This window comes from Oncorhynchus tshawytscha, linkage group LG04 (assembly GCF_018296145.1).
Source record: "Oncorhynchus tshawytscha isolate Ot180627B linkage group LG04, Otsh_v2.0, whole genome shotgun sequence".
Taxonomy (NCBI): Eukaryota; Metazoa; Chordata; class Actinopteri; order Salmoniformes; family Salmonidae; genus Oncorhynchus; species Oncorhynchus tshawytscha.
The window spans coordinates 42361463-42384128 of NC_056432.1; the positions used below are offsets into that span (position 1 = coordinate 42361463).

Genomic DNA, 22666 nt, shown 5'->3' on the forward strand with positions numbered 1-22666 from the left:
TTGGTTAAGGGCAGTCAGGTCTGGAGAGAACCAAGGGCTATATCTGTTCCTGGTTCTAAATTTCTTGAATGGGGCATGTTTATTTAAGATGGTTAGGAAGGCATTTTAAAAAAATATCCAGGCATCCTCTACTGACGGGATGAGATCAATATCCTTCCAGGATACCCCGGCCAGGTCGATTAGAAAGGCCTGCTCGCTGAAGTGTTTCAGGGAGCATTTGACAGTAATGAGTGGAGGTCGTTTGACCGCTGACCCATTACGGATGCAGGCAATGAGGCAGTGATCGCTGAGATCTTGGTTGAAGACAGCAGAGGTGTATTTCGAGGGCAAGTTGGTTAGGATGATATCTATGAGGGTGCCCGTGTTTAAGGCTTTGGGGAGTTACCTGGTAGGTTCATTGATAATTTGTGTGAGATTGAGGGCATCAAGTTTAGATTGTAGGATGGCTGGGGTGTTAAGCATGTTCCAGTTTAGGTCGCCTAGCAGCACGAGCTCTGAAGATAGATGGGGGGGAATCAGTTCACATATGGTGTCCAGAGCACAGCTGGGGGCAGAGGGTGGTCTATAGCAGGCGGCAACGGTGAGAGACTTGTTTTTAGAGAGGTGGATTTTTAATGAATATGAGCCTACACTAAAAAGCCAAGCTTTTACGGTATTGAAAACCAAAGTGGCGGCATTTCAAAATACCCTATGATACGGTTATTCGCTCAAGCCTCCCATACAGGTGCGTGCGCGCACACTGGGAGAAGCAATGACAAACGGCAACGAAGGGCTAAGGGGCAAGACGGAGTGTATTTTTTATTTTATTTTTTAATTTAACCTTTATTTAACTAGGCAAGTCAGTTAACCAATTCTTATTTTCAATGACGGCCTAGGAACAGTGGGTTAACTGCCTTGTTCAGGGGCAAAACAACAGATTTTTACCTTGTCAGCTCAGGGATTCGATCTCGCAACCTTTCGGTTGCTAGAGCGAGAGTCCAACGCTCTAACCCCTAGGCTGCCTGCCGCCCCGTATGTGTCTTACCTGTACAAGGTGAACCAGTGTGGTGAGTATGGCACAGCGCAGCATGTTGTGTTCTTCTGATTGTTTCCAAAGCAGTGGCAGGTACTGGACCAGACAGCCTACATATGGCCGGATCTAAGAGAAAACACAATCCGATCAGCAACAACAAACACCAGAGCATTCCATTCAATAGAAACACAAAGGCCTTCATACAATATGAATGTGGAAGCCCAAATCAAATCAATCAATGTCTTTATTGTCCCATTTGGGAAGTGTGTACAGGTCCAGGTGTCAGTTGTACTAGTTAGGGTATACGTCTTGTACGAACACAATGTCTAACGTGGGAAGTATTCTGAGCCAGACCTGACCATTCTACCTGTTGGATAATGTCCTTCCTTGTAATACACCTGGGTGGAAATCGTAGGGTTGGAAGGGAGCAGGTCAAGATATTCTTTGTAGTAACACGATTTCAAAATATCAAGAAAGACTCCAACTGTGTACGTTCTCTCCTAAGCAGCCATACCAATGTATTCATCCCAAGTACCCAACACAAACAGACTAACTCTTTGCACTGGCTGCTAATGTTCCCTGAAATGTGCTCATTTGCTGCTTGGCAATAAAAGTAAAATGAGCAAATATCAAATTAAGCCACACTCCTCTAACAGACTGGCAACTCGACAGTAGAGCTCAGAGTGAGTTTACCATAGCCCACACACTCCTTTCTCTCCCTCTCCCTCACACACCCTCTCTTTCTCTGGCAGCTTTTCTGTAAAGGAGGTGTTTATAATTAAATCTTTATTGGATTGAGTCGGACGCATGTCGACTGAGACCAGTCGCTCTCTTTCCCCTTCGAAACTGGTAAATATGTCAGCACCTGCGGCCGCTGATTTACAACTACCTAAGTGCAATGGGCCAAAACTTATTATATGGGCCAAAACTTAATTATACCATTTTTTTTTTTTTTTTAAATAACATTTTCATGCACTGAGTCTGTCTCTTTCTCCACTTGCTCCAGCTCCTCCATGCTTCCTGTCCCTTTCCCCTCTTAGGCTTCTTTCTCTCACTTCCCTCCACCTCCCTTCTTCCTGCCCTCCCTTTGTGAGAGCTCCGCGTTTGAATGTCTTGCACCGTTACACATTTTTAAGGAGCAGAGGGAAAAAGAGAATCACAAAAAGACAGACAGCTTTCAAATGCAGCCTTTTAAAGAAGATGAGAGGGAACCAAGCCATTCTAAAGGGTGATTTGTAAATGCAGAAGAGAAAGCGAGAAAAAAAAAATCTCCCATCTCCAAGCCATGGTTTCATTAGGCCTTTTCTACCCCATTATTTCTTTATTTTTTGCCTTGAAGAATTCCCTGTGAGGTGTAATAGAATATTCATGTGACTGCGTTCTCGCTCACAGGCAGTTAAGACAGGCGATTTAAATATAATGACAGTTGACTGGAGTGGAAGCCATTTATGAGGGAGTGAAGTCAAGAGAGCATTGAGGAGAAATAAGAGTACCCCACTGAAAAATACAGGGGTCAAAGAATAAAGGTCATCAAAGGCTGACAAACATCGAGTAGATTTAGTAAAACAATCCGATGGTACTATTATAAAAGTGCTAGAAGGTCAAAACTATTATAGAAGTGCTAGCGAGTGAGAGCTTTCGTCGTGCTCAGTTGAACTCGGAGTTCACTTTATGACTTATTACAAACACATCATCAGTGGAAGGACGGCAGAACCCTGCAGTTGAATGCAACTGTCTGAGAAAGTGATGACGTGACTGGTTTCTTTTGCTCTTAGAAAGTAGCTTTGTTTCCTCTAGCCTGAGGGAGAGCAGGCTGAGAAATGTTGCATACCGGTTACATGATGGTTGTTCTGAACAGCAAGGGCTGTCTCCTAATAAATCAAAGGCAATGGATGCCACTGTATTTCTTTAAATATAGTGGTGTTTTTTTTAACCCAGCTATCACATCAATTAGATGTGCATATCCTAATGTGTATCCTACCATGATGTATACCATGACCTTAGTAAAAATAAAATAAAAAAAATAAAAACATTTTAGGCAATGAGCTCTTTGGGATTTGACCCCTCACCTGGATGTTAACCCTCTCAATGACACATGAGATCACATGGAGGACCTGCATCTTAGTGTCACACTCTGTCACCTGCTGCAACAGCTGGAATAGCAGGCTGAAAATAGACTCCAGGTACTAAAGGGCGAGAGAGGGAGGGAGAGGGAGAGAGAGAGAGCATTTTAACATCCCATTATCGCATACCATGCATTTACCCTCAAAAAATGTGACTAAAAAAAGCAAGGCCAATAGAAGACGATTAGCAACATTCTTTAGCAAAATTCTTTAAAAACATTTCTCCCCTAGAAAAGGCACTCACCGGTAAGAACTGTTCTGTCCGGAACTCAAAGTCGTCGACAGGTGATGACACATTAAGGAAAAGAAACTGACAGGTCTTACAAGAGGTTCATCTTCACAGTGACAGGAAGAGAGGTGCATAACAATATTGATTTTTGAAAGAAGCAAAACATTTATATTTCAGCAAAAATAGATTAAATGAAAAGGATATTGAGTTTCAGAGTTGTGGCCGTCTCGATCCGCACCTTTAGAACAAAAACAAAACATTGGTATTCTGCCAAATATGTCTGGGATGGGGCTGAATATGGAGCTGTACTCACAGTTGAGAAGACCGACTAAGAATAAGAGATGAACTTAAAGTTTTTGTTGTTGGGGATTGTGATGAGCGAGGTAATTAACCGAAATGTCAGGTTTTGAAACAAATAATTGACAGACAACTAATTGACAGAATTGAATTACTTCAATTCAATTCCGTTCACATTTTTTCAGTGAGCTCAATGGGCACATTGCACAGTTTCTCTAGAGATAAATCAGATCAACTCTGAACTGTAGGGAGTTGTCGTTACCAAAAAGCCAATATTATACACCGCAGAACATTTTATAAAACTTGGTAATTAACTACAATGACCATAATCCATTGCTCCAAGTTGTCTGGTCTGTGCATTTCTTTTATACCTGCTACGAGAAGAGACAGAAGAATGCACGATCGAGAGGGAGAGAAGTTGCTTCCGGAGGTACACTACATAACCAAAAGTATGTGGACACCTGCTCGTCGAACATCTCATTCCAAAATCATGGGCATTAATATTGAGTTGGTCCCCCCTTTGCTGCTAGAACAGCCTCCACTCATCTGGGAAGGCCTTCCACTAGATGTTGGAACATTGCTGTGGGGACTTGGTTCCATTCAGCCACAAGCGCATTAGTGAGGTAGGGCACTGATGTTGGGGCGATTATACCTGGCTCGCAGTTGGCGTTCCAATTCATCCCAAAGGTGTTCGATGGTGTGGAGGTAAGGGCTCTGTGCAGACCACTCAAAGTTCTTCCATGCTGATCTCGACAAACCATTTCTGTATGTACCTCGCTTTGTGAGGGGGCAATGTCATGCTGAAACTGCAATGGGCATTCCCCAAACTGTTTTGGAATCACAGAATCATCTAGAATGTCATTGTATGCTGTAGCGTTAAGATTTTCCTTCACTGGAACTAAGGAGCCTAGCCCAAACCATGAAAAACAGCCCCAAATCATTATTTCTCCTCCACCAAACTTTACAATTGGCACTATGCATTCAGGCAGGTAGCATTCTCCTGGCATCCGCCAAAACCCAGATTCATTTGTTAGACTGCCAAATGGTGAAGCGTGATTCATCACTCCAGAGAACGTGTTTCCACTCCTCCTGAGTCCAATGGCTGCAAGCTTGACACCACTCCAGCCGAAGCTTGGCAATGTGCATGGTGATCTTAGGCTTATGTGTGGCTGCTCGGCCATGGAAACTAATTTCATGAAGCTCCTGACAAACAGTTATTGTGCTGATGTTGCTTCCAGAGGCAGTTTGGAACTAGGTAGGGAGTGTTGCAACTGAGAAAATATGACTTAAGTACTACACTCTGTGAGCTTGTGACGCCTACCACTTCACGGTTGAGCCGTTGTTGCTCCTAGATGTTTCCACTTCACAATAACAGCACTTACAGTTGACCGGGGCAGCTCTAGCAGGGCAGAAATTTGACGAACTGACTTGTTGGAAAGGTGGCATCCTATGATGGTGCCACATTGAAAGTCACTGAGCTCTTTGTTAAGGCCATTCTACTACCAATGTTTGTCAATGGAGATTGCATGGCTGTGTGTTCGATTTTATACACCCAGCAAAGGGTGTTGCTTAAATAGCCGAATCCACTCATTTGAAGGGGTGTCCACATACTTTTGTATATGTCGTGTATCTCTTCCTGAAAATAGATTATGTAAGTGATTGTTAGTTGGTATTCAGCAGTCATAAAAGTATGCCTTATTTACTTTGAAGAACTACTCAAATTGTGACTTTGTCAACAGCATAGGCAGCAGTGCTATGGTGATGAGATAATGAATTGGAATTAAACATCAAATAAATCATCAAATAAAACGTAATATACACAACTGAAATATTTTATTCAAGTGAATAAGTGATGGTTAATAAGTGCTAAGCAGTAACGGACAGTCACCACCGTCACGGGACTTTTTATTCTGTGTCGTTTCAGCATTCAGCCCACATAATGCATAGTGCATTTCATGTTCAAAAATAAAATAATCAAAACTAAAAGTGAAAAGAGAAGACTTGAGAATACTGAAGTTGCCGTGTCACTTTCATGGGGAATTGTAAGATGTCCAGTGTTATTGACTGTCTCCTCTGTGTAATCTACCACTGCCAATGTGATGAAGCTCACGTCTACGACAGAAACAAATGATTAGACCTAGGAGAGGAAAACAAGTCTGGGGCCGGAGTGGAACAGTGGAGTGACTACAACCTGCTGTCAGTGACAAGAGTTGAGCAGGAGTGTGTGTGAGGGAGAGTGTGTGTGAGAGAGCGTAGGGCCTTAATCTCACTGCTAATGTTAAACCAAGTACGGCGGGCAGTCAATAAAAGCTCTGACACAGTATCGGCCCAGCAGTTGAATAGCCTAGTCCAAAGGTCATCAACAAAAAAACATTTAATGAAAGCACCACTTTGAAACCCTGCCTTGACAATCATTCAAGTGTATATATTTGTTGTCTCTGTGAACTGTATATAGAGCATGCATTGCACATTTGATGAATTCATACTAGTCGGCGCCTATATTGACAAGACGGCATACGGGCCGACAATTTGACACTATGGCAGTAAATGAAAAGAATGAACGTGCTTGGTGCATATAACTTGAGAGTAATACCTACGTTTGCTCTGCTGCTTGAGAAACACTGAATGCCACCCTTAGTGAGATTCCATTCAACTGATAAGAATAAACTGCATTTCCTTTCATTCCTGTGACATCTACCGGCTGGGAGAAGCAATAGGCCTAGTAGAGCTTTTGCATTCTCGGATTGGCAAGCACTGGTCTAAAAGGTGGGCATGAAAAGGCCAGCAAATTGACCCTGTTACCGGGCAGAAGCAGACAACGACATTTAAATAAGAACATCTCGATTCTCACATCTCCATCTCTGTTCAGTTTATACACCTCGGAAGATCGATTTCCTGTGCGTCTGTGTTCCCTTTCTGCAGTCAAGGCAATCACCTCCATTTCGTTCATTTGTTGTGGGTAAGCGATACCAACTCAGACATCCCACAGCATGGATAATAACTACGATGCTCACTAAAGACGTCAGTGAAATCAGTTCTTTTTTTAGATGTTCTACAGCCCTTCTCTAGCTTCACCCTGCTATTCTACAGAGCTCAGATGACGGAGTGACAGAAAATGGGCCACAATGGGCTGAAGAGTGCCACTGCCACAGCGTGAAGCAGCCTTAATGGTTATGGGAACTTTCTTTCCGCTGAGCAGAGGCAGGGCTTGGCAAATTGAAGGAATCAGAAATGTCACCAGGAAGTATTTTCAGTCGAGGTTTTGGTAAACAGGGCAGAAATCAGATGGGTCTGAAAAGCAAGGACGAGGACTGAGGAATTGGCAGCCAGCTGAGCTGTCTACAGGGGATGGAGATCTATGACTGGTGTGACTCACCTCATAAATATCACTGATAAATGCCCAGTGTGTGGTCCAGTGTGTGTGTGTGTGTTGAGCTTTCTCATGCAAAAATCCCTCTCTCTTTTATCATCTCTCTCACTCTTTTTCCCTCTAAACATTTCCCTAAATACTAAATGCACAAACAAATGACAGAATTTCAAATACACTTTTTGATCACGGTCTACCAAACCATGCACATTACTTTACTTGCACACTTAAAAGGCAGTAATATTACACTTATTACAGGGCAGTATTTATAACTTTATTTAATTAATAATTACTTTGGAATAATGTGTAATACTGTTAATTGTTTCCTAACTGAATACATTAGTGGTCCACTTCCGTTCAGAATGACGAGGTGATTGGTTACAAAACATTCACGTTACTGGACAGGGGACCAGGTTATTGGTGTCTGGAGTTATTGATAACCAGTAGCTGGTTTGATTAATACGTTTTCAGAGTCAGACCGTGAGTGGCTATCATCAATTACTCTGACGGTAATACCGCCAATCAGGGCCCCAGCAGTCCCTAATTGAAGGAGGCAGTATTGATCAGAAGGTATACATAATTTGGACGGCTAGCCTGTGAGTAATCTATCGAGAACCATTCCATGTGCAGAGCAGAGGGACGTTAAGGGTGATGCATGAGTGTTGTCCAACTAATTCACGTAGAGTAAGGTCAGTACTGTATGTGGACCAGACAACACATCCCATGCTGGAAACAGTCCTTCATGTGAGTAGTAAAAGTGAGTAGTACAGGCCCGACACAGCAGCAGAGGGTGGATAGCCAGCTTCAGTTTGCAACTCTCTACAATTATTATTATTGAACACTCCCCAACCACCCACCCTCTTCATGGAAATGCTTGTCTGAAATTCTCTCTCTTCAAGTGAGAGATCTGTGTGTGATTGGGCACTGTGGGTAATGGAGGCAATCTCAAGTCTATTTGGGAGAAATATCAGTTCTGAAGATCATTCAGCAGACTGTTTAGAACAAGACTTCCAAACAGTGTTTCAGTTACAGATGAAGCTAGAGACATGTCAGAGCAGAGTTGACTCTAGGACACTCTGTATAGAGTATCACTTCTACAGGCTAATTAGCCAAGTAAGCCATCATGGATGCAAAGTTTATTAGGAGCAGCTTAGCAATTAGCGTACTACAAGTGCATCATGTTAGCATGGAGTTAATGTCCTGAAGCTCACACAACATAGATTTCCAATTAACAAGCTCTGGCATCTCGGCAGAACTAACTGGCCATTTGTCCTGCCTTGTAAAGTGTGTGAATAACACTTGTTGCTACTAAAGAATCAGTAGTCACTATATTAACTGTGTCTAACAGCCTAATCATGGCTTTCGTTACTCTTTAGTGTGTGTGTGTGTGTCTCTCACCACTAGGTCTGGGTCCTGCATGAGGTTAAGGATGACCTCGTAGAGCAGCGGCCGTAGTTCGGATTTAAACTTCACTGAAATCCACTGACCTATGAGCCAGATCACCCGCCGACGAATCAGCTTGTACCTGGAAGCAGAGGGAGGGGGAGAACCAATCAGCTTGTGCCAGGGCTGCGTTCAGTACGTTTTTACATTCTGTAACGTTCAATTGAACGGAAACGGTGCAGTAATGAACGACTAGTTGAAAAATGGGGGAGGGGTCAGGTGGTGGGTTGTCAGCATGGCCAATGCCCTTTAACTACATCACGCGTTGCTTCAAGCCACACCTCGCCACACCCACCAAATGGGAACAAACATAGAAGAACATTTTGGGGAAACATGTCATTCAGTATAAACCATTCCGCTATGTGAAGTTGCAAGCAATCAAGCGAACAGAACGCACCTCTGGATAAACAGAGGAGGAGATGACAGTGAGGCGTTGATACACATTCATATAGTGTAACCTAACGATAGCTAGTTCGCCGATTGGGAGAGCTACACACAGAGAGAGATCGAGCAGGTACTGTAGCAAAGCACCCATCCCTTAAAACCACCCCCACTCATTATGTAGGCTGAAAGACACTTAACATGTCACTGATCTGTTTTTAACAGGGAACTGGTGAATAAGCAGCAATTGAATTAGGCTTACATAAAATATTAGAGCACATAAAAATAAAGGCAAATTCATTTTCACTGAACAAGAACATCTGAAAATTCTAGAGCCATGTAGTGTTTTGACAGTAATATAAATACACACACATACATACATACATATATATACACAGTGGGGCAAAAAAGTATTTAGTCAGCCACCAATTGTGCAAGTTCTCCAACTTAAAAAGATGAGAGAGGCCTGTAATTTTCATCATAGGTACACTTCAACTATGACAGACAAAATGCGGAAAAAAAATTGAGAAAATCACATTGTAGGATTTTTAATACATTTATTTGCAAGTCTCTGAATGTCCCTGAGGGGCCCAACCAGTGCCTGGTCTTGAACTTGATAGAACATCTCTGAAGAGACCTGAAAATAGCTGTGCAGCGACACTCCCCATCCAACCTGACAGAGCTTGAGAGAATCTGCAGAGAATAATGGGAGAAACTCCGCAAATACAGGTGTGCCAAGCTTGTAGCATCATACTCAAGAAGACTTGCTGCCAAAAAGGTCCTCAGTACAAAGTACTTAGTAAAAGGTCTGAATACTTATGTTAATGTGATTTCACACTCGATACAGTCATTGTCAGATGCACCTACTCATATTTAAACTGTGTGTCACTGTGGAGACAGGTCATCGATCACACACCGACTCACCTTAAATCATAAACATTTATGAAGGCAGACAGTGTCAAAGAGCTTTACAGCAGAATACCAAGTAGAACACAATAAATAAAAAAGGCATGAACAATATTTTTCTGTCGTTCAGGCTGGTGTCAAGACAAGCATTGGCATACAACAGACAAAGCTAATTCTCTCTCGTAGACATGGATTCTACACACCTATGTCTCCAGGTCAAAATATCGCTTAATGCTCAATTCAATGCTCATTAATCCATACTCATCCGTGTGCATCTTTAAATGTCCCTATGTAGTACCTTTAATGACCTGTAATAAAAACTCTGTTAAATTTCCTTTCCGCTGGCCCAGAGATGAGGGAGAAAGAGAGGAGAAGGGCTGTGTGTGAGTGTTTAGGTGAGGGGGGGGGGTCAGAGGGAGGGTCTGGGCCTGCTCTTCATGGCTCACAACCACCGCAGCCAGATTCAGAGTACCAGACCCGCCACAGGCTCCAAGGCCGATTATCGCACGCCTAATGCATTGTAAACTACCGGAACATCAGAACACTGGCCCTGGAGAACAGAGTTGGCACTAGAGTCCTTTATAGAAGCACAAATCCTGACGTGAACCCATGCAGGCAGGCACATCATGTGAGCACTGACTACCACAGTCTGATAAAAAACAACTGCCTCTCTCAAAGGCCTTTTGGCACTCTGCTAACGCGTCGTAAACTAGCTGTAGAAACAGACACAGATCTGGAATGTATTCAATTCAATGGAGAGGAGAAAATGGGTGTTGCTTTCTCCCTCCCTCACCCCTCCCAGTGAGTATTAAGAGCGGGCTGGCAGGTGACGGGTGCAGGTGGGCCATATGTGGTGCCCTTTAAGAACACGCCGATCTGTCTAATCACTCTGCAGCATCATTCCTCTCCCTCCCTCCCTCCCTCCGAACACAGGTATGCCACATGTGGTGGCCTTTACTACAACACAATGCAGTCTTATCCATCCACTACCATCAGCCATTACCCAGAGGGCCGAGCAGCACAGGCAGGGGGAAATGCCAACAGCAAGGTTGAGGCAGACACGTGCACACACGATTGTCCTTGCCCGTACCAAACCACTGCCCGTCTGAGCGTCCACACAAGAAGGTCAGCAGAGAAAGCAGCAGATGCCTTTTAGCAACTGCCCTGGCTGGATCAGTCTCTCTTAGTATCGGTCTCTCTATTGGTCTCTCTCTCGCTCTCCTATCAGTCTCCGCTGTCCCGCATTTCTCTCTTTTTTTTACCTTCTTACGTCTGTATACTTCCGCCCAGTACGGATGGCAGATAATGAACGGCTTGATTCCAAATGCCTTCTTCCATAATTCTCTGGCTCTGCTTTTCACCATACAAATACCCACACGGATTAACAAACACCAGCAAACAATTCAGCTATACACACTAAGGATGCATCCCAAATGGCACCCTAATCCTTATATAGTGCTGTAGTGGCAGAATGACATATAAAAGATTGAGTTCCATTTAGGTTGCATCCTAACTAGATCGGTTGAGATCCAGACTTGCACGTTAAACCACTAAAACGGAACAGTACTAGGGTTGGGCGGTATCCAGAGTTTCATATAGTCATACCGTCCTTCCTTCACCCCGGGATTTACAGTATTACCAGTTTAGTACACAAGGGGGAGCCCAAAAAATTAAAAAGCCCATTGGGGTGTCTATTAATAAGAGAATGCTAACAAAATGTGCACAATTAATAGAACATTTCAATGAAATATGCTAACGAGAGCAAATTCAAATAAATGAAAAATAAAAATAAAAAAGTCAATCCAGCTCATAAAGTTACACATCTATAGACAGGAACTACCGAATGTCATTTTTGGTGCGTTTAGACAATTACAAGCGAATATGAACGAGAGACATTGTGCAAATGAACAAAGTTTTGAGGCATGCTTGTCTGAAGGAAGAACAGTACTGGCTCTCCAGCAGCATGTCTACAAGCTGTGTCTGTGTGGAGTCTGTTGTTGCTAGGACAACAGGCCTGCCATGCTCTGCTAAGAGGGGGGGAGGAGCAGACTGACGAGAACAGAGAGGAGAAAAAAAACTAGGAAATCAAGATAGCAGTGGCAGCTGTACAAATAACTAATCCAAAGGGCTTTGACTTCTCAAACACAGCAGAAAGCTAACACAACACGATGTCCCATCACCTTATTAACTCAGCCACTTAGATAGCAAGTTAAACTTAGGGGTCGTGTTAAAACACAGAATTCTGATTTCACACAGGAAAAATAAATAATAATCTTGCTGCATTTTGTAAACATAGAACTAAAATGCTTCTTACTGTAATTTTTAGCTAGCCTATTTTTCTCGGGTAAAATGCTAGATTAACTTCAAGCAAAACATTAGGAAATATAGCTGGCTTCATTCTTTCTATGATAGTCCTAAACATAAATAGGATGGCCATGCATCATTTTTTGCCAAAAAAGACCTTGCTTTTCATTGTACGCTCATTTACTTGTGTGGCTGCCAGCCAAATAGTGTTGCACTTCTGTTGTCATCTGATGAAAATGAAGCAATTTTCTGCCAAATGTGTTGCACTAATTTATTTTATTTGAAGGAACACTATAGTTGCATGTCCCTGATCACTCTATTGAAGCAAAAAAAAACGGTTGACTTTCAATGTAAACATGTCCCACACACACACAAAGGCCAGAAGGGGACAGCATGAATGTGTTGCAGCATTGGATATGGAGACATATTATATATATATTTGTCTTTATTTAACCTTTATTTAACCAGGAAAGGCCCATTGAGAGACAGTCTCGTTTACAAGGGAGACCTGAAAGGCAGCAGCAATCAATACAACATTACAAAATGTAAAACACCACACAATCAGCACAACAACACGATCCAGCCTAGAGGAAACATTTACACTCCTCCTGAACAGTCTTGCATCAGTTTTAAACGCACTGAGGGGCACTAATACATCTAGGTGAAGCATAGATTGTAGACTATTCCATGCCTCTGGTGCACAATAGGAGAAGGCAGTCTTACCTCAGAAAAGGCCCTGGGGACTGAGTAGCTTTAGCTTTAGTAGTTTTTGCTTCCTCACAAGATTATCCATCTGAACTTTAAAGGTCAGCTTGTCGTCCAACCATAAACAGTGCTTTCTGAAAGTATTCACACCCTTCGACTTTCTCCATATTTTGTTGTGTTACAGACTGAATTTAAAATTGATTACATTTACATGTTTTTTTTCATCACCAGCCTACACACACACAATACCCCATAATGTCAAAATGGAATTATGGTTTTAGAAATTTTAACAAATTAATCAAATAAAGAAATCTGAGATGTCTTCAGTCAGTAAGTATTCAGGTGTGGAATTAATGAGCGTATGTTCGGAAATGTATTATTGTTACGTGATTGCTATATAAATGCAGCTCACAGATCACTGCACCTGTACATAGGACCTCTATAAATAGCCCAAACAACTCCCTCTTCCCCTACTGTATTTATTTATTTATTTTGCTCCTTTGCACCCCAGTATTTCTACTTTGCACACTCATCTACTGTCAAATCTACCACTCCAGTGTTTTAATTGCTATATTGTATTTACTTCGCCACCATGGGCTATTTATTGCCTTTACCTCCCTTATCTCACCTCATGTGCTCACATTGTATATAGACTTATTTTTCTACTGTATATTTGACTGTATGTTTGTTTTACTCCATGTGTAACTCTGTGTTGTTATATGTGTCGAACTGCTTTGCTTTATCTTGGCCATGTCGCAGTTGCAAATGAGAACTTGTTCTCAACTTGCCGACCTGGTTGAATAAAGGTGAAATGAAAAAAGGAAATATAAAAGTACCACGTATGTAAAATGTAAAGTGTGATATGTAAAATGCACAGTTGAAGTCGGAGGTTTACATACACCTTAGCCAAATACATTTAAACTCAGTTATTCACAATTCCTGACATATAATCCTACTAAGAATTCCCTGTCTGAGGTCAGTTTGGATCACCACTTTATTTTAAGAATGTGAAATGTCAGAATAATAGTAGAGTGATTTATTTCAGCTTTTATTTCTTTCATCACATTCCCAGTGGTTCAGAAGTTTACATACACTCAATTAGTATTTGGTAGCATTGCCTTTAAATTGTTTAACCTGGGTCAAACATTTTGGGTAGCCTTCCACAAGCTTCCCACAATAAGTTGGGTGAATTTTGGCCCATTCCTCCTGATAGAGCTAGCGTAACTGAGTCAGGTTTGTAGGCCTCCTTGCTTGCACACTCTTTTTCAGTTCTGCCCACAAATTTTCTATAGGATTGAGATCAGGGCTTTGTGATGGCCACTCCAATACCTTGACTTTGTTGTCCTTAAGCCATTTTGCCACAACTTTGGAAGAATGCTTGGGGTCATTGTCCATTTGGAAGACCCATTTGCGACCAAGCTTTTAACTGATGTCTTGAGATGTTGCTTCAATATAGCCACATAATTTTCTTTCCTCAGGATGCCATCTATTTTGTGAAGTGCACCAGTCCTATCCTGCAGCAAAGCACCCCCACAACATGATGCTGCCACCCCAGTGCTTCACAGTTGGGATGGTGTTCTCCGGCTTGCAAGACTCCCCCTTGTTCCTCCAAACATAACAATGGTCATTATGGCCAAACAGTTCTATTTTTGTTTCATCAGACCAGAGGACATTTCTCCAAAAAGTACCATCTTTGTCCCCATGTGCAGTTGCAAACCGTAGTCTGATTATTTTATGGCGGTTTTGGAGCAGTGGCTTCTTCCTTGCTGAGTTGTTATGTCAATATAGGACTCGTTTTACTGTGGATATAGATACTTTTGTACCTGTTTCCTCCAGCATCTTCACAAGGTCATTTGCTGTTGTTCTGGGATTGATTTGCACTTTTCGCACCAAAGTACGTTCATCTCTAGGAGACAGAACGCATCTCCTTCCTGAGCGGTATGATGGCTACGTGGTCCCATGGTGTTTATACTTGCATACTATTGTTTGTACAGATTAACTTCTTTTGGCTGGGGGCAGTAAGGTGCAGAGAGGTGCCCAGAGTAAACTGCCTGCTACTCAGTCCCAGTTGCTAATAAATACATAGTATTCGTATATTTGGATAGAAAGCACTCTGAAGTTTCTAAAACTATTTGAATGCTGTCTGTGAGTATAACAGAACTCATATGGCAGGCAAAAACCTGAAAAAATCCAACCAGGAAGTGGGAAATCTGAGATTGTTTTGTTCGATAATGAGTTGAAAAACGACCAAACATTTATTGTGGAACTGGGATTCCAGGGAGTGCATTCTGATGAAGATCATCAAAGGTAAGTGAATATTTATAATGTTATTTCTGACTTCTGTTTTCTGCACAATATGGCGGATATCTTTTTGGCTTGTTTGGTCTCTGAGCGCCGTACTCAGATTATTGCATGGTTTACTTTTTCCGTAAAGCTTTTTTGAAATATGAAACAGCAGTTGCATTAAGGAGAAGTGTATCTAAAGTTCCATGCATGACACTTGTATTTTCATCAACATTTATTATGAGAATTTCTGTAAATTGACGTGGCTCTCTGCAAAATCACCAGATGTTTTTGGAACTACTGAACATAACGTGCAAGTACATACTGAGATGTTTTTATATAAATAGGAACTTTATCGAACAAAACATACATGTATTGTAAGTCCTATGAGTGTCATCTGATGAAGATCAAGTTTGTGATGAATTCTCTCTCCATTTCTGATTTTTGTGACTCCTCTCTTTGGCTGGAAAAAATAGCTGTGTTTTTCTGTGACTTGGCTCTGACCTAACATAATCGTTTGTGGTGCTTCGCCGTAAAGCCTATTTGAAATCGGACAATGTGGTGGGATTAACAAGAAGTGTACCTTTAAAATGGTGTGAAATACTTCTATGTTTGAGGAATTTCAATTATGGGATTTCTGTTGTTTTGAATTTGGAGCCCTGCACTTTCACTGGCTGTTGTCATATAAATACCGTTAGCGGGATCTCAGCCCTTAGAAGTTTTAACATGGTACCTTCAGACGTTTGGAAATTGCTCCCAAGGATGAACCAGACTTGTGGAGGACTACAATTCTTTTTTCTGGGGTCTTGGCTGATTTCTTTTGATTTTCCCAGGGTGTCAAGCAAAGAGGCATTGAATTTGAAGGTAGGCCTTGAAATACATCCACAGGTACACCTCCAATTGACTCAAATGATGTCAATTAGCCTATCAGAAGCTTCTAAAGCCATGACATAATTTTCTGGAATTGTCCAAGCTGTTTAAAGGCACAGTCAACTTAGTGTGTGTAAACTTCTGACCCACTGGAATTGTGATACAGTGAATTATAAATTAAATAATCTGTCTGTAAACTTAAATAATCTGTCTGTAAAATTGTTGGGAAAATTACTTGTGTCATGCATAAAGTAGATGTCCCAGTCGAAATTTATGGAGAGGTTGAAAAACAAGTTTTAATGACTTCAACGTAAATGTATGTAAACTTCTGACTTCAACTGTATATGTACCAAAAAAAGGGTGTGGTGGCAAGCCTAAAGAAGTAAAAATGTGCTGAGTGACTATGATAGGAGAACACTGAGGATGGGTCAACAACACTGTAATGACTCCACAATACTAACTTAAATGACACTGAAAAAAAGGAATCCTGTACAGAATAAAAAATACTCCAAAACATGCATCCTGTTTGCATTAAGGCACAAAACAAAAACTTTATTTTTTTAAAGTTGACTTAAATTGGCTTTAAAATCTATGACAAGACTTGAAAATGGCTGTCTAGCCATAATCAACAACCAACTTCACAGAAATTGTGAAAATACTGTACAATCCAGATGTACAAAGCTCTCAGAGGGGTGTGTGTGTGTGAATACTTATGTAAATTAGATATTTCTGTATTTAATTCACATACATTTCTAAAAACCCATTTTCACTGTCATTATGGGGAAGTGTGTGTAGACGTGTGAGATTTTTATTTTATTTAATCCATTTTGAATTCAGGCTGTAACAACAAAATGTGGTATCATTTGAAGGTTATGAATACTTTCTGAAGGCACTGTACCCATGTAACTGTTTGGGATGGGCATTTGATATTATTTCACTATTTAAATAATAATCATTAATTTACACTCAAAATTCCAAAATAGCTAATTGCTATTTGAAGTGGGAAAAATACCATAACGTTGTCAGGACTGACCGGAAGGCTAAATACTATATGATATTAAAATACCGTTTACATGTAAAACGCATCCTATGTGAGAGAAAATGAACTTGAAAATAAAACAAATCACGTTGTGCGTCCTCAGAACTGTCAAAGCCACGTGATGTCTGAAGCAGCAGTAGCTCACAGCGACTGACAGGAGAAATTCCATTCAAGGACAATGCAGGAAATGATCCATGTTCAAATGCTTCTATCCACAGCAATATTTGTGCTTCGCTTTTCAAACGGTTCCAAATATCTACCATCTCTACAATCTCCCAGACCCTCACACCAATTCACTACAAGCAAAAAAAGAAACTGAACAAAAAAAAAGATGTTGTTGAAAAGTGCATCAGAGCACATACTGTCTATCAACCTGACTTGATTCTCTGAAGAGACTAAAAATACTCTCCCTCTTTGAAGAGCAGCAGCTCACCCACCACAGATACATGATAAGGCCAGATGGTGCTACTTTAACTAAAGTAAGTCTGTGTGCTTTGATGTCTCAGAGAGGCTGAGAGAGGCTTGAGCCATTGTCATTCCGTGGAAAGAACCCCTCCCCCATCAAAGCCCCATTGTGACATCACCACACCTGCACTGTGACATCACACCGTCGTTGGGACATCACTTCCTTTGTGTGTTTGACCACTCAATTGTCGAGAGGGTTCCTTTGTACTACATGAGATCACACATTCCACCTCTACCCTCTCCTCCTCCTCCTCTCCTTCAAACACTGTCTCTCCCTCACACTTCTTTTAGCCGAGTCATCACAGCCTGAGTCTGGATGTTTGTAGTGACACCAACTACTAACCAAGTGACAGTCCTTTTTGGCTAAAAGAGTGATTTGCATTGATTGATGGATTGATTGATGGAGAAAGAGTGGATGGAGGTTAACTAAATGAAGCTCAATTGAGTCAACAGTGATGACTCCTGTCATTGGGTGACAATAGAGGAAACCAGTTCACGGATTGGGTAAAAGGAGAGTTGTCACGCCCCACTGAAAGCACTTCCAAGTTCTTGGAAAAGCATTACACCTATACAAATGCAATCCCTCACTGTTAATAATGCACCATTATGACACTTATGACATACCTGTGGTGGCTCACTTGTAGCTCGCCCAGCAGCTGATTGTTGAACCACTGGTCAAAGTCAATGTTGTCAAACAGCTCGTATGCCGCCAGCCCCACTGCATTGTACACTGTGGGCAAACAGGGACACACAAATTAAACATTTTTCAACAATGAAATACTGTTACGACTGAAAGACGCCATCTATTTCTATTTCCTTGCCATCGAATATCCAATAGTCTGAGCTGTAAATTTGTGGTTTTGTCATTTTATATTGAAGAAAACGTGAGGCATAAGGAACAAAACAGAAACTATGATACAGCGGTTTTGTATGACTATCCATTAAGCCCATTTGAGTAACTACACTGAAGAGCCCACTGACACTAGACATGGATTTTATAGCGTGAGAAATAGTAAACTATAAACCATGTGGACAGCTGATGACAATACACTGGTGGTGTGTTGGACAAACGATGTCATTAACAGGGCTGGGAGAACCTGTGGTGTGCTAACAACCACAGAGGGAGGAGGACACATACTGGAAGCAACATCAGGACAAGGACAGTCTTTCTACGAAATGAGACCCAGAGAGGGAGTTATAGTCTGTATAAGGAGTGATCAAACTAGAGAGGGATGGGGCGAGGAAGAGAGAGAGAGAGAGAGAGGGGGGTGCAGCGTAAAAACATTTAAAAAAGGAGGGATGGCGAAATGAAAGAGTGATCGAGAGGAGAGCGATAGGGTTTTTTAGTCTCTCTAGGGAGTAAATCACTGGATGTGGATAACAGGAATATCAGTGTGTCCTCCTGTATACCGGTATGACTCATCTAGATATTCTGTGGTCCAAAACACCCTCTAGACTTAGAGTTAAGTCCTAGTGGCGAAAAAATATCCCCAGGAGATGTTCCTCTTTTATCTTACTTTCAAACCCTGAATGAGATCTCCTAAGGATCCAGTGAGATTTACGGTATATGAGAACGTCCGTCAAAATCCTGTGATGTCAGAGCTGCCAGGCACTTGAAACAGTCAGACGAAAGTCACTGCAAAAAGGCGGCAGCTGATTGTATACAGCCTTTTTACAGCCTCTGGATAAGGGAATAATCCTAAGGCTCTTCCTAGGATAGCTACAGTACATTTCCTGGAAGACTACTGCAGCCATTTCTCATCTGGATGTCTGAGCTTCAGACTTAAGGAACAGAGGTACCTCCGACCTTGCAGAGAGCTGTGACCTCTGACCTTACTGCAGTGAGACCACAATAACTCATGATTACCCACCTGCATCTTTCATCAGAAGCTGAACAGGATCCTCCACATTGCTTGGTCCTGCAATCACACACATAACACCAAGTTAAACCTACACACAAACGATAATAAGCTGAACATGGAAAATTATGGAATCCTCTGTCCCTCTCACTTACACCCCTGTTGCTGGAGCCTGAGTGGCTTCCCACAATCAATATCTGGCTCTCAGCTAAAACGGAATTTTCCAATCTAGTGTTATCCAATTTCTCCTCACTCTGACAGTCCTCTATAATATAACTCTGTCAGAGGAGAACACTGGCCTAAAGACACCATGTAATTGTCCTGTGTTTGTGTGCACTGACAACTCACTCTGGAAACTAATAACTTATCACAGGTCTGTGTCACAGGGGGAATCTCATATTGTAATCTAAAGAATGTGTTCCTAATGACTCTTGAATGGTTGTGTTGTACAGCACATGTTCTGAGCCATTTAAGTGGACACCTCTACAACCAAGGCTGTGGTTGGACAAGGCCAGGTTAGAATGCAATCAGGCTGCGTTTTGTGAAACATGTTAATATATAATTATTTTATTTAAACAGGATGTCACAATGAGATGAAGAAATGATTGTCTTAAGAGGACAATACAATGACAGACTTACCTTGTAGATTCAGCACCATCTCCAGCAGCACTGGTGTCAGAGTCTGACTGTAGTTGTGGAATATGTCCAAGAACAACACTTCTGTACAAGGCTGGTGAAAGAGAGAGGGGGGGGGGATAAGAAAACAACAACACGATCACACACTCCCTCTCCATCAGATCCAGTCCCGCTCCATCAGTTCTACTGGCACTAAATCAATGAGCAGGGGAGCCACGTGGAATGCATCGCATGAGACCCCTTACTGACAGCAACAGCCAGGTGTCACTGACAGGGTTAAAGGATAGTCATCACCTATACAACACCTGTCAAACGTTATCAGGTCACGCCACAAACACAACACACCCATCAAACATGTTCTACTCCCACAGGGGGAAACAACCCTGACATGATCAACACCAGTGGAAATCAATAACTAGGTGTTAAGTCTTGCTGCCCATGACGGACCATTGATAATAAAGCCATACTGACAAACAGCTCATTAGAGGACCACGGTGGAGAGGGAAGAGAGAAGGCGACATCAAGGACACATCACCCACTGTACTGGGGAAGGCAGATCTATTTTCCTACCAGCAGGCACACAGCATGCTGTAACGGGAACTGGGGCATGTATGTCAAGATTTGTTTATTTATATGCAAGGCCCTGAGTTTGCTATGACCACATGATCTAACTAGGGGGAAAAAACTTGGACCTAGTCATCAGTGTCTGTGTAGTTGAAAGTCAAGCAGGATTGATGGGGGAGGGGTGGTCGAAGATTTGGGACAGCTGTGATTGGGCGCAAACCGGAGAGTGAGGATATCCTGAGCGAGACAAATGAATGTAAAAGGAGTCGGCACCAATTACGTCATCCACAGTTGCCTCATCAGCGGTCGACTACACTGGTGTACTTCAAAAGAAGTGTGGATCCTGAACCAGAGCGCCACGGAAGTAAGAAAAGCTGGGCTTAACAGAGAGGGAATATTAGAGAAAAAGAGATGGAGAAGAAGCACGGTAGAGAGGGAGGGAGGAGTCTGATAGCAGTAAGGAGATGATACAGGCAGCAGCCAAAACCAAAACAAAGCTTACCCCAATTCATTGAGAATCAGACAGTCAGACATCAGAGACGTCACTAAAATATCCCCCCCCCTGTGCCATGGTACCTACTGGTCCTAACTATAGGCAATATAAATAGTATATCAAATACATTTCCTTGTATCAGCTCAATACTATGAGTGCAGACCTTTCCTTTTTCTAAACATGGTCTGTTTTTGGGTGACAGTAGTGCTGAGTGATTAGTGCTTTTTGAGATGGGTTCGGTAATTTTTTTTTAATAGTTTTGATAATTAAAAAAACAAACAGTGCAATTAATATGTGGGTTGAATGCTGTAACACAGAATAAAACAATGAATATAAGTCCTATGATGGTAGTGATGCCCATTGCTGCTTCGCACTTATTAACCATCATTTATTCACATTACTTTCATCAAATACTTCCATGTGTAAATTGCATTAGTTTCATTTGATGACAATTATTTAAATTCTAAGTCATCATCTCAATAGAGATGACAAAATATTTTTATTAGTTCCTTTATTTTACCAGGTCGGCAAGTTGAGAACAAGTTCTCATTTAGAATTGCGACCTGGCCAAGATAAAGCAAAGCAGTTCGACACATAAAACAACACAGAGTTACACATGGAGTAAAACAAACATACAGTCAATAATACAGTAGAAAAATAAGTCTATATACAATGTGAGCAAATGAGGTGAGATAAGGGAGATAAAAGCAACAAAAAAAGGCCATGGTGGCGAAGTAAATACAAGATAGCAATTAAAACACTGGAATGGTAGATTTGCAGTGGAAGAATGTGCAAAGTAGAAGTAGAAATAATGGGGTGCAAAAGAGCAAAATAAATAAATGAATACAGTAGGGGGAGCGGTAGTTGTTTGGGCTAAATTATAGATGGGCTATGTACAGGAGCAGTAATCTGTGAGCTGCTCTGACAGCTGGTGCTTAAAGCTAGTGAGGGAGATAAGTGTTTCCAGTTTCAGAGATTTTTGTAGTTCGTTCCAGTCATTGGCAGCAGAGAACTGGAAGGAGAGGCGGCCAAAGGAAGAATTGGTTTTGGGGGTGACCAGAGAGATATACCTGCTGGAGCGCATGATACTGGTGGGTGCTGCTATGGTGACCAGCGAGCCGAGATAAGGGGGGACTTTACCTAGCAGGGTCTTGTAGATGACCTGGAGCCAGTGGGTTTGGCGACGTGTATGAAGCCGAGGGCCAGCCAACGAGAGCGTACAGGTCGCAGTGGTGGGTAATATATGGGGCTTCAGTGACAAAACGGATGGCACTGTGATAGACTGCATCCAATTTATTGAGTAGGGTATTGGAGGCGATGTCATTTTGTAAATGACATCGCCGAAGTCGAGGACGGTAGGATGGTCAGTTTTAAAAGGGTATGTTTGGCAGCATGAGTGAAGGATGCTTTGTTGCGAAATAGGAAGCCAATTCTAGATTTAACTTTTGATTGGAGATGTTTGATGTGAGTCTGGAAGGAGAGTTTACAGTCTAACCAGACACCTAGGTATTTGTAGTTCACATATTCTAAGTCAGAACAGTCCAGAGTAGTGATGTTGGAGGGCAGGCAGGTAGCGATCGGTTGAAGACGATGAATTTAGTTTTACTTGTATTTAAGAGCAATTGGAGGCCACGGAAGGAGAATTGTATGGCATTGAAGCTCGTCTGGAGGGTTGTTAACACAGTGTCCA

General features: G+C 41.9%; 1 protein-coding gene across 1 annotated transcript in view; it reads right to left on the reverse strand.

The window, feature by feature from the left end:
- The window catches only part of ipo11 (importin 11), a 239190-nt gene that overhangs the window by 138334 nt on the left and 78190 nt on the right, over positions 1 to 22666 (reverse strand). The window contains exons 13-20 of the mRNA XM_024418169.2: positions 19923 to 20013; positions 19296 to 19343; positions 18049 to 18154; positions 8427 to 8553; positions 3569 to 3602; positions 3380 to 3420; positions 3082 to 3198; positions 1025 to 1138 (exon numbers count right to left, since the gene is read on the reverse strand). Of these exons, the coding sequence (XP_024273937.1) occupies positions 1025 to 1138; positions 3082 to 3198; positions 3380 to 3420; positions 3569 to 3602; positions 8427 to 8553; positions 18049 to 18154; positions 19296 to 19343; positions 19923 to 20013 (678 nt within the window). The remainder of the gene's footprint in view (positions 1 to 1024; positions 1139 to 3081; positions 3199 to 3379; positions 3421 to 3568; positions 3603 to 8426; positions 8554 to 18048; positions 18155 to 19295; positions 19344 to 19922; positions 20014 to 22666) is intronic.